This window comes from Mustela nivalis, assembly GCF_964662115.1.
Source record: "Mustela nivalis genome assembly, chromosome: 9".
NCBI lineage: Eukaryota > Metazoa > Chordata > Mammalia > Carnivora > Mustelidae > Mustela > Mustela nivalis.
In genome coordinates, this window is record NC_139028.1 from 26,815,944 (window position 1) to 26,828,034 (window position 12,091).

Sequence of the window (12,091 nt, forward strand, 5' to 3'; positions counted from 1 at the left end):
CTGCCGCATAAATTATAGAATTGCCTCGGGGCAGAACTAGAAGAAAAAAGAGAAGGGGGGGAACCACTCTTTGATCATGGAAACACCTTTTATCAGGTTCTCAGGTCAAAAAGATGGAATTATCAATTGGATATACTTGGTTATCTATTGGAATTTCTGCATCTGGAGCAGCCACCATACAATTCTGTAATTGTAACCACCCACCCTCTCTCTCAGCTCAAAAGCACAAGAGAAAAGAGGAAAAAGTAGAAACATATCTGTGTGGGCTTCTCTAGGATTTGTCTCCCTTTCACAATCCTTGTTTACTTTCCAGAGTTCTTAAGTAAATGCATTTTGTATTTTATCCAGGGCGATTTTTTTCCCCTAAGTTTTATTTATTTAAGTAATCTCTATACCCAACATGAGGCTTGAACTCACAACCCTGAGATCAAGAGTTGCATGGCCTTCCAACGGAGCCAGACAGGTGCCCTGCCAGAGTTTTTATTTTGATTTTAATTTTTTAAAGATTAATTATTTATTTGAGAAAGAGAGGGAGAGAGAGAGAACAAGCAGGGGTAGGGACATGGGGAGGGGAAGAGAGAATTCTCAAGCAGACTCCCCACTAAGCACAGAGCCTGATGCAGAGCTCAATCCCAGGACCCTGAGATCATGACATGAACTGAAATCAAGAGACAGCTGCTTAACCAGCTGAGCCACCCAGGTGCCCCACTTCCAGAGATTTTAATTATAATCTGTGGGTAAGAAAATATAGTGAACTTAACCTAACTTGATCAAAGCCAAAGTTTTCAGAATATAGTCAAGAATTTTTATTCTTTATCTTTTTATGTAGAAATTCCTTTGCATAAGGTTGATTATTGTTTGTTAAACATGAAACCATCCCATCCATCAGAGGACTCAGTTTTACATCAGTGTTCACACGTTGGATACCTTTGTTCTTTTGTGAAGTCCAACATCTGACAGAGATGAGGAATCTCTCAATAGTGACTGAATTTATCCTGCTGGGCATCCCCCACACGAAGGACATGGAGAGCATGCTCTTTGTGCTGTTTTTGGGCTTCTACATCTTCACTCTTCTGGGGAACCTGCTCATCCTCCTCGCGATTATCTCCTCCACTCGGCTCCACACCCCCATGTACTTCTTCTTGTGTCAACTCTCTGTGTGTGACATATTTTTCCCTTCTGTGAGCTCCCCCAAGATGCTCTTCTACCTCTCAGGGAACAGCCGGGTCATCTCCTATGCAGGCTGTGCATCCCAGCTCTTCTTCTACCATTTCCTGGGCTGTACCGAGTGCTTCCTGTACACGGTGATGGCCTATGACCGCTTTGTCGCCATCTGCTACCCTCTGCACTATACGGTGGTCATGAGCCACAGAGTGTGCGCCAGCCTGGCCGTGGGGACCTCCTTTTTTGGCTGCATTCAGGCCACCTTTCTAACCGCTCTCACCTTCCAGTTGCCCTACTGTGGCGCCAATGAGGTGGACTATTTCTTCTGTGATATCCCGGTGATGCTGAAGCTGGCTTGTGCTGATACCTCAGCCCTGGAGATGGTGGGGTTCATCAGTGTGGGCCTCATGCCCCTCAGCTGCTTCCTTCTTATCCTCACATCCTACAGCTGCATTGTCTGCTCCATCCTGCAGATTCGGTCTACTGAAGGCAGACACTGGGCATTTTCCACCTGCAGTGCCCACCTTACTGCCATCCTCCTCTCCTTTATGCCAGTTGTCCTCATCTACCTGCAGCCCACCCCCAATCCTTGGCTCAATGCAACTGTCCAGATCCTGAATAACCTGGTCACCCCCATGCTGAACCCCTTGATCTACAGCCTCAGGAACAAGGAGGTCAAATCATCTCTGAGAAATGTGCTACAGCAAGTAGCCTTCCTTCCTGGGAACTGATAGAGATTGGTAGCTATACTTTACCAGCATCACACTGCTTGCAAAGATACTTCCTTTTGTGTGATGTAGAGCACAGATATTGTCAATGCCCCTTTTGCAGATACAGAAGCTAAGATTTGAAGTCATAAAGTGAATTAAGTTCACATAACTAATAAATTATCCTGCCCAGGAAGGATGATATCTTTCCAGCTCGCAAGAGAGACTAGTCCTTTTTTTCCTCACTCCGTTTTCTTCTCCTATTTTCCTCCTACCACATTCTCTGCTTCTTTCCCCTTACTCTAGCCCTTCTTCATTTTGGCTGGCATTATTATCTAATTACACTCTCGAATGCTTGCATCAGATAAGTCACCATTTCGTGGTCTAGGAGTTGTTGAAAAATATGCGTTTGCACCACAGGGCCCCAGGTGGTGTTCTGTGACTAGTGGAATGTAAAGAAGCTGTATCAAAGAAAAGAGCTTCTGGATGAGACCTGAGGCAGGCTTCTAATGGGTGAATCAGAGATCAACCACAAAGTCTGTCTGTTGGTCTTGGACCTAGCAACAGTCCATGGCTGGGAGTTAAGGCAGTAGATAAAAGAGAATGTGGAGACTAAACAGGCAGAAACTGCTTAAGGGTGATTGATTCTATTCTTTTTCAGTACTACAAATCTGAGTTTGCCTTTGAGCTCCTCAGCACAGCCAGGGGGGCAATACAAAGTCTACTACTACTGCTCTACGCTCTATGGCGTTGGATTCTCTGCTTAGCGAAAGGCTGTGACTTGAGTGCTCTTCCTTAACATTTCTTTGTTCTTTTGCCTAATGAGCTTAGTATGAGGGATGTGCCTTCCAATACAAACAATAATTTGAAGAAAAGAAAGGAAATGAGAAGGAGGTTATGGGAAGAGAAGGGAAGTGGGACAAGGGAAGAGGGCAAGATGAGAAGGTAAAAGGGTAATGGCAATGCAAGAGGGTGATGGGTTGGAAGGGGGTGATGGGAAGGAAAAGGGATGATAGCAATGGAAGAGGTTGATGGGAAGAAAGGGGGTAATGGAAAGGAAGGGGTGATGGGAAAAAGAAGGGGGTGAGGGAAATGGAAGAGGATGATGGGAAGGAAGTAGGGGCAGAAGCAAAGGCAAGTCTTCTTTCCTCTTTCTTTCCAGAATCAGAGTTCATTCAGGGAATCTGCTAGACTGAACCAGCCACAACACTGGGGCCTCATGTAAGGGGGATGAGATGATGTATGTTTTTGAAAGGGAGAACATTTTTCTTGTTCTCTGTTTTTTTCTGTGCCTTTATTTTTTCTACCACACATGCTCCCTCCAGAGTCTTCAGCCAGACAAATTCATTCTTATCATCAAACAGCTAGTTAAAATATAGTTTTTATGTGAAACTTTCTTTACCCTAGGCACATCAGGCTCCCACTTCTCTATGTTTTGAATCAGACTTTACAAACTCATCAATTCATCATGCTAGAATAAGTTTTGGCAAAGTATTTTCCAAGAGTAAAAGTAAAGTAGATTCAGTGAGGTTAAGGACAAAGAGTCAGTTAGGGACTGACAGTACAAAATTGCTGAACAGATGAAGTTTGGTTCTCTTGCCAGGATCCTATGGTGTGTGTGTGTGTGTGTGTGTGTGTGTGTGTGTGTGTGGCAGCAAGGGACTCTATTCGGGGCTCATCCCAGAACCCTGAAATCATGATCTGAGTCCAAGTCAGATGCTCAACTGACTGAGCCACCCAGGTGCCCCAACATGGGATCCTCTTGAGTGAATGGCTAAACCTAATTTGTGAATGTGTAGGGTAGGATTCCACAAACCTAGGCAAAGAAAAGTTCTGAAACAATTATAACAAGTAGGGGCTATAAGTAAAAATATTTCAAGTACTTGCTTAGAGCTAGAAATCATTCAAGTTCTGACCTTCCCAAGTGATGAAGTCTTAGAATATAGATAAGGTTCAATGATGTAGAGTCTGGAGCCAATGGACAAGAAAGAATTCTTCAGACTTCTTTGGTGTAAAATGGTGGTTTGTTAAAGCACAGGGATAGGACCTGTGGGCAGAAAGAACTGCTGCCCCAGAGTTGTGAGGAGTGTTCCATTATATACTTGCAAGTTGGGATAGGGTCAGGGATGGCTTAAATCTCTAAGGAATTTTCTAAGCAAGGTTTCCAGGACCTTGAGGGTCTAGCTACTGTTGGGAAAAAGGCTATTCATTACCATTAATAAAACCTTTTCAGTGAGACCCTTTAGATGTATATCAGTGGGCCATATGCTTGGGAATGATTGTCAACATTATCTTGGAGGGTTTAGAGATAAAGTTTCCAAAAGAATTGTTAAAGTAGACTTACAGGCTCCTGGTTGGGGGTAGGAGTTGCCCTTTGACTTAGCAAAGCCTTAAGGTGGGAGAAGTTGAGTCCCTAGAGGAATGTCACTCTGCCTGTTTTAAGGGCTTGTTAGTGGGTAAGGAAATTTAATAATTTTTCTTCTGTCTGTTTCCCACATCACAAGTAAAGAAGATATGGGACAGTTAGTGGAGATCCAAAAAGGTCACAGTTTAGGTGTGTGGTTATTTTTCCACATAACTTAAACACATTATAGAATCAAAAATTACCAGACATAAAACACTTATCATGTTGAGCACTGAGTAATGTATAAAATTGTTGAATCACTATATTGTACACCTGAAAGAAATACAACATTGTATGCTAACTATACTGGAATTTAAAAATTAAAATTAAAATTAAAAAAATTTTCCAGACATATAGAGAAACAGAAACACAAGGCCCATAATTAGGATTTAAAAGGTCAATATTCAAAGACCTAGAAAAGTAGAATTAGTAGACAAAAACATTACAGTTATTTTAAATTACATTCCATATTTCCAAAAGGTACATATTATGTGTTTAATAATTTAAAAAGTCTAAGGGTTATTTAAAAAAAATGTTCTACCCTTATAACTATTATCTGGAACAACAGCAATGACAAAACCATAAACGATCTCAAGCACACATATATACACGCTCGCCCAAACTGTGGGAAAGAGAGCCATGTTTTAATAATAGGCATATGAAATATCCACTTAAATAAAATATTGTAAAATCCTATAAAATCAGTGGGAAATACGTCATCTGCATGAAAATAAGAAATGATTTTTCATATCCTCCTAGAAAATAAGAGGTGGATAGAACGTAAATATCAGGTAAAACAGGCCCCCTGCCTCTCAAAGGAATTGTTTGAGACACAGGGAGGCTAAATGGTCTTTATAAAATAACATGCAAAGCCAGAAAAAGTGCAAAAATAAAAATGAGGTCCTCTTTCAGCCATCCAGTGTTGTTCCTCATAAAAATTAATATCTAACTTTAGAGTAAAAATTGTAGTGATCTTGTCTGTTTTAAGAAAAGGATGTATAATGTTTACTTTGTATTTCTTATTTGACTCATAGTTTGAAAGTGCCCTGAGGAGAGGGTCATGTGCCAATTATAACTGTGGATTTGTATATTTCTCTTTTTATCTCTACCAGATTTATATTTTGATATTCTTTTTTTTTTAAAAAGATTTTATTTATTTATTTGTCAGAGAGAGAGAGAGAGAGAGTACAGGCAGGCAGAGTGGCAGAGGGAGAAGCAGTCATCCCTCGGAGCAAGGAGCCGGATGTGGGACTCGATTCCAGGATGCCGGGATCATGACCTGAGCAGAAGGCAGCTGCTTAACCAACTGAGCCAACTAGGTGCCCCTATATTTTGATGTTCTATCAGGTGCACACACATTTACATTTTTAGATCTTGGAGGCTTGACCCCTTTATTCCTAAACAATGCCCTCTTTCTTCCTGATTCTGAAGTGGATTTCATTAGATATTAATGAGCCATGACATCTCTTCCATGTGTACAATGCTTTACTTTCAAGTCATTTGTGTCTTGGTTCTAGAGCATGTCTCCTGCAGACAATGCAGAGTTGTAACTTATTTTATGCAATGTGACAAATCCTTTCTCCTTACCTGAATATTTATGTGTTCTACTTTTTACCGTTAGTTTCTCTTAAATGTTAAGTGAACCAGTGATGTAACCCCTAAGCCTTTGTACTGATTTGGCTTCACGCTCAGATCTCTCCATGGAGAAAGAATGAGTCACACAGATTGCATTATGCAAGTTCCTGTAACAGAGTTCTCCATCTAAATTAATACACTGGCCTTCAGGTAATGGATTGATCTCCCAGGTAGCAGGACTGTGTCAGAAGACTGATAATATCTCCAGGTGTCCTGATTCCCTTGCAGCTAAAAAACAAAGGAAGCAGTCTGCTCGTTCCCATCGCCTTGCTGAGTTTGATTACTGTGACATCCATTCTCAAAAGGACGATTTCCTGTCTGCCTGCAGACAAAATCAGGTTTCTGAGCTTGCAGGGTTGAAGGCGGATTTTAGACCATGAGGAACACACCAGGATCATGACTATCTTTCTCCAGAGCCTCTTGGGACAGCCTGTCAGACTTCTCCTAGTGACGCACTTTATCTATGTAACTGAATGTCTACACAATTCTACTGCTAGAACTGTGGCAGACAAAAGCTAAGGCATTTTCTGGTGGAGGCAGATTTGAAGTCTCCTAAGTCTGGGTTCTGTGCTCTTAAAATAATCCTTAAAAGTTTCCACTAAGTAACTCTGTTGGCAGATGAGAGAATACTAGGGACAGGGCATGAGGAGAGAGGGAGGTAGTTTAAGTGTGCTGCCATTTTTAAAAACTCATATTCAATTTCTTACTAGATCTGCAATTTTCAATATAAAAATTTTAGGTTTTTTTCACCATCACATTTTTAAGCAGTTAGGTCTTCAAGAAAATGAGCCCTGTTAATTTTTTTTTTTTTTTTTTACGTGAAGCTTCCCCAAGCCTGCCTCAAATAGCTCACTGTCCTCAACATGAGAAATATGTATTCCTTTTCTCTGACCATTTAAAAAGAAAGATACCCTTTTTGGGTCCATTAGTGAGTGATCCATGGATGTGGATAATGTTACTATTCCTAAATAGATTGTAAAGTTGCATGCAGAAATGTATGTGTATTTTCCTGAGATTAAGAATCTCCTAATTGTTTGTCTCCCTCCCCAGTTCCATCTTGTTTCATTTTTCCCTCCCTTTCCCCCATGATACCCCTGCCCTTCCTCTCAAATTCCTTATATCAGAGAGATTATATGATATTTGTCTTTGCCTGATTGGCTAAAGCTTAGCATAATACCCTCTAGTTCCATCCACATCATTGCAAACGGCAAGATTTCGTGGGTTTGATGGCTGCATAGTATTCCATTGTATATGTATACCATATCTTCTTTATCCATTCATCTGTTGAAATCAGAGAGGGAGGCTAACCATACAAGACTCTTAACTATAGGAAACAAAGTGAGGGTTGATGAAGGTGGGGGGCATTAGGTAAATAGGTGATGGGCATTAAGGAGGGCACATGATGTAATGAGCACTGGGTGTATATGCAGCTGAGAATCACTAAATTCTGTCTTTGAAACCAACAGTATACCATATATTAATTGATTTTAAATAAAATTTAAAAATACAAAACAATTATATAAAAATCCATCCTTTTCAATAATTACCAATGAACAAAGGAAAGTAAAATTTAAGATACCATTTTCAAAAAGTACCAAACAAATGAAATCCTTAGTGATAAATCTGGCCTACTTTTATATAAATCTTTAGAAGGAAAACCTTGTTGAGAGAAATTAAAGAAAACCTGAATATACCGTATTCCTGTATCAGCAGACGCATTATCAAGATGCTACTTTTCCTCAAATTTATTCATAGATTTAATATGAATATAATCCTATTCAAAAGCCCAGTAGCCATTTTGCAAAGATTGATGAACTGTTTCTAAAATTCATAAGGAAGTACAAAAAGTCTAGAATGGAAAACAAAACAAAACCCTTTATAAAGAAGAACAATGCTGCAAGGTCTACATTATAATCTTCAAATTGTATTCTGATGCTACAACTAACAAGACAGTGTGATATAGGCATCAAGATAGATGACAGATAAATGGAGTAGAATTAAAAAATTAGATCTACACATAGATGGTCAATTGATCTCAAGAAAACCATTTGCCAAGGCAATCTGACAGTGCTCAAAAAATTAGACATTCTCATGCCAAAAAAAAAAAAAAAGAAAGAAAGAAAAGGAAAAGAAAAATAAAGAAACCATTGATCCACATAAGACCATGAGTGAATCTCAAAATAATTATGCTGAACAAATGAAGTCAAGCAAGGAGTTTATATAGTATGGTTCTGTAAGTATAATAGTCTTGAAAGGGCAAGCTAGAGAAACAGAAAATAGATTCCTGGTTGCGTTGGGGATGGGTGGAGGAAGGTTGAGAGCGAAGGATTACTAAGGGGTGAATATGTTCATTTCCTTAATTTTGGTGATGGTTTCATGGTTAAATATGCCAAATTTACCTAGTTGTACACTTTAGAGATGTGCAATTGATTGTATGTCAGTCATACCTCAATAAAGCTGTGAAATTTTTGATAAAGAAATGAAAAGTCAATTCATGACCATTTAGATTGGCAAAAATATCACATATTTGAAATTAAGACTGACCTGGAAAACTGCGTGGGTATGTGCTTTCCACACCTTTTGGAAATCACAGAATGAAAACAGGTTGCTTATTCTTTTTCTCCTTGTATAGTTCTCTAAAATGGTTAGATGAATTACAAATAAAAAGTTCTTCTATGTTGGTGGATGATGAAATAGGTTTGGCTGGATTATAGAATATAAAAAACGCTAAGGAAAGTGCTATGAATTGTGTAATACTGCTGAATCACAGACCTGTATCCCTGAAACAAATAATACATTCTATGCTAATAAAAAAATGCTAAGAAAAAATTTAATAAAATTTTGTGGTTTGACAAGGCAATTTAATTTTCAACACAGTGTCAAAAGTTTGATATTTGCCATAGAATCATTATTTTTTTTGTAAATTCATTTTTATTTATTTTATTTTGTTTTATTTTATTTTAATTTTTTATAAACATATATTTTTATCCCCAGGGGTACAGGTCTGTGAATTGCCAGGTTTACACACTTCACAGCACTCACCAAAGCACATACCCTCCCCAATGTCCATAACCCCACCCCACCTTCTCCCAACCCCCCTCCCCCCAGCAACCCTCAGTTTGTTTTGTGAGATTAAGAGTCACTTATGGTTTGTCTCCCTCCCAATCCCATCTTGTTTCATTTATTCTTCTCCTACCCACTTAAGCCCCCATGTTGCATCACCACTTCCTCATATCAGGGAGATCATATGATAGTTGTCTTTCTCTGCTTGACTTATTTCGCTAAGCATGATACGCTCTAGTTCCATCCATGTTGTCGCAAATGGCAAGATTTCATTTCTTTTGATGGCTGCATAGTATTCCATTGTGTATATATACCACATCTTCTTGATCCATTAATCTGTTGATGAACATCTAGGTTCTTTCCATAGTTTGGCTATTGTGGACATTGCTGCTATAAACATTCGGGTGCACGTGCCCCTTTGGATCACTACGTTTGTATCTTTAGGGTAAATACCCAGTAGTGCAATTGCTGGGTCATAGGGCAGTTCTATTTTCAACATTTTGAGGAACCTCCATGCTGTTTTCCAGAGTGGCTGCACCAGCTTGCATTCCCACCAACAGTGTAGGAGGGTTCCCCTTTCTCCGCATCCTCACCAGCATCTGTCATTTCCTGACTTGTTGATTTTAGCCATTCTGACTGGTGTGAGGTGATATCTCATTGTGGTTTTGATTTGTATTTCCCTGATTCCAAGTGATATGGAGCACTTTTTCATGTGTCTGTTGGCCATCTGGATGTCTTCTTTGCAGAAATGTCTGTTCATGTCCTCTGCCCATTTCTTGATTGGATTATTTGTTCTTTGGGTGTTGAGTTTGCTAAGTTCTTTATAGATTCTGGACACTAGTCCTTTATCTGATATGTCGTTTGCAAATATCTTCTCCCATTCTGTCAGTTGTCTTTTGATTTTGTTAACTGTTTCCTTTGCTGTGCAAAAGCTTTTGATCTTGATGAAATCCTAATAGTTCATTTTTGCCCTTGCTTCCCTTGCCTTTGGCGATGTTCCTAGGAAGATGTTGCTGCGGCTGAGGTCGAAGAGGTTGCTGCCTGTGTTCTCAAGGATTTTGATGGATTCCTTTCTCACATTGAGGTCCTTCATCCATTTTGAGTCTATTTTTGTGTGTGGTGTAAGGAAATGGTCCAATTTCATTTTTCTGCATGTGGCTGTCCAATTTTCTCAACACCATTTATTGAAGAGGCTGTCTTTTTTCCATTGGACATTCTTTCCTGCTTTGTCGAAGGTGAGTTGACCATAGATTTGAGGGTCTATTTCTGGGCTCTCTATTCTGTTCCATTGATCTATGTGTCTGTTTTTGTGCCAGTACCATGCTGTCTTGATGATGACAGCTTTGTAATAGAGCTTGAAGTCCGGAATTGTGATGCCACCAACGTTGGCTTTCTTTTTCAATATCCCTTTGGCTATTCGAGGTCTTTTCTGGTTCCATATAAATTTTAGAATTATTTGTTCCATTTCTTTGAAAAAATGAACCATAGAATCATTATTAATCTTAACATTTAGGGGAAAAGTTTGCTGTTTATTTTAAACACCCCAGGGATCAATAGGAATGCCTACTATATTTCCAACAGATATGAAATATGTCCTTTGTAATTGTTTCTTCCCTATAGAGTCCAACCACAGGGATGATAAACCCCAATGGGAACTTTCATTTTAAATCATCTCCTTCAGATCCAAATAGATCCAAATAAAAGTTTCCTTTAATAATAGAGAACTGAGAGTCCGTAGAATTACTTTTCTTGCTGTGCTTATTTGGACTTAAACTGTTACTCTTCATCAATACTCCTTAAATTCTTATGTGGAATCAACTCTATGATTTTGCCAGAATCAGAGAGATTCTGAGCCACTAGCATTTGATGATACAGTTGTCTCATCAATGTGTGTGTGCACATGCATGCATTACATGAGACCAAACAGAAGAACTAGCAAATGCCAGCATCACTTAACCTGGTGGTAATAGTCAGGTAAGTCATAAAGCTCCATCTACCTTTGATAAGATATGGTAGTTGAAATTGAATTTTGGAAGGCAGTTAAAAATTCTCTTGACCCATGGTCTTTGGACAAGACCGCACAGGTAGGCAGTGTCTTCTTCATGACAGCTGGGCATGAAGAGTGTAATGCCTGGAGACTCTTTCTCCTTCTGCTGGTTGTTTGCCTGCTCTTCTGACTGCAAACTCTTGCTTTTCTTCCCCAAGACAAGCCCAGTCGTTTTGATATCTCTCATTTATATTGAATTTTGAGGTTTACAGAGCATTTGCACATGCATTAATAATGTAATTTTACAAGGCTCAATGAGGAATTTCTCCTGTACTAAAAGGACACTGACATATTAACTTACTTACTATCCCATATCTAAGAGCTAGCACTTGGTTAACCTATGAATAAAACCCCTAGTTTCTGACTCCTAGCCCACCTCCTAAAGTACTATACTCTGGGTCAAAAATTGTGTCCTTTCCCACTTTATGCTTTTCTAACAGTGGATCACAGGGTCCCCAAAGCTAACCTTAAAAATGAAAGGAAGAGACTCCTGGCATTGTCTCTGACACTTTTATTTATTCATTCTGCCTATTTTTTTCTCCCCTTGTTACAATCCTAGGATAAGAAATCTATCCTAGAACTTTACTTAAATTACATGTTTCAAATAAAAAATATTAAAATTTTTTTTGAGGCTTAAACCTGCCAATCCTCAAACTTATTCAAGTGCCCATACTCCTTAGAGACTCCATCACTCAGAGTTCCTATTGTGTTAGGCGTTTGAAGAATCTTTGTATTGGCTTCTTAATCCCCTTCACCTATTTTGCCCATTCCTCTACCCTCTCCCTTCTGGTAACCACCAGTTTGTTCTCAGTATTTCTGGTGTGTGTGTGTGTGTGTGTGTGTGTGTGTGTGTGTATAACATTTTGTCAAGGAAAGAGAGATCAAATTATCTCCCTTAATGTCACAGTCCTCAAAAGTATATGTTTGGATTTTTGTTGTTTGTTTGTATGTATATAGAGAGAGTGCATGTGCAAGGGGGGAGGGGAAGAGGGAGAGAGAGAATCCAAGCAGACCCCATGCTCAGCACAGAGCCCAACTCAGGGCTTGATCTCACAACCCTGAGATATGACC

The 12,091-nt window shown here is 39.4% G+C and overlaps 2 protein-coding genes across 3 annotated transcripts in view; both read left to right on the top strand.

The window, feature by feature from the left end:
- The window catches only part of LOC309841031 (olfactory receptor 8G5-like), a gene marked incomplete at both ends in the record, with an annotated part of 188,307 nt that overhangs the window by 17,628 nt on the left and 158,588 nt on the right, over positions 1-12,091 (top strand). The window lies entirely within an intron of this gene.
- Positions 963-1,895, top strand: LOC309841232 (olfactory receptor 10D1B-like; the record flags this gene model as incomplete). Its single annotated transcript, XM_082684159.1, has 1 exon — positions 963-1,895. The coding sequence occupies one exon, from the start codon at positions 963-965 to the stop codon at positions 1,893-1,895; it is 933 nt and encodes a 310-aa protein (XP_082540285.1).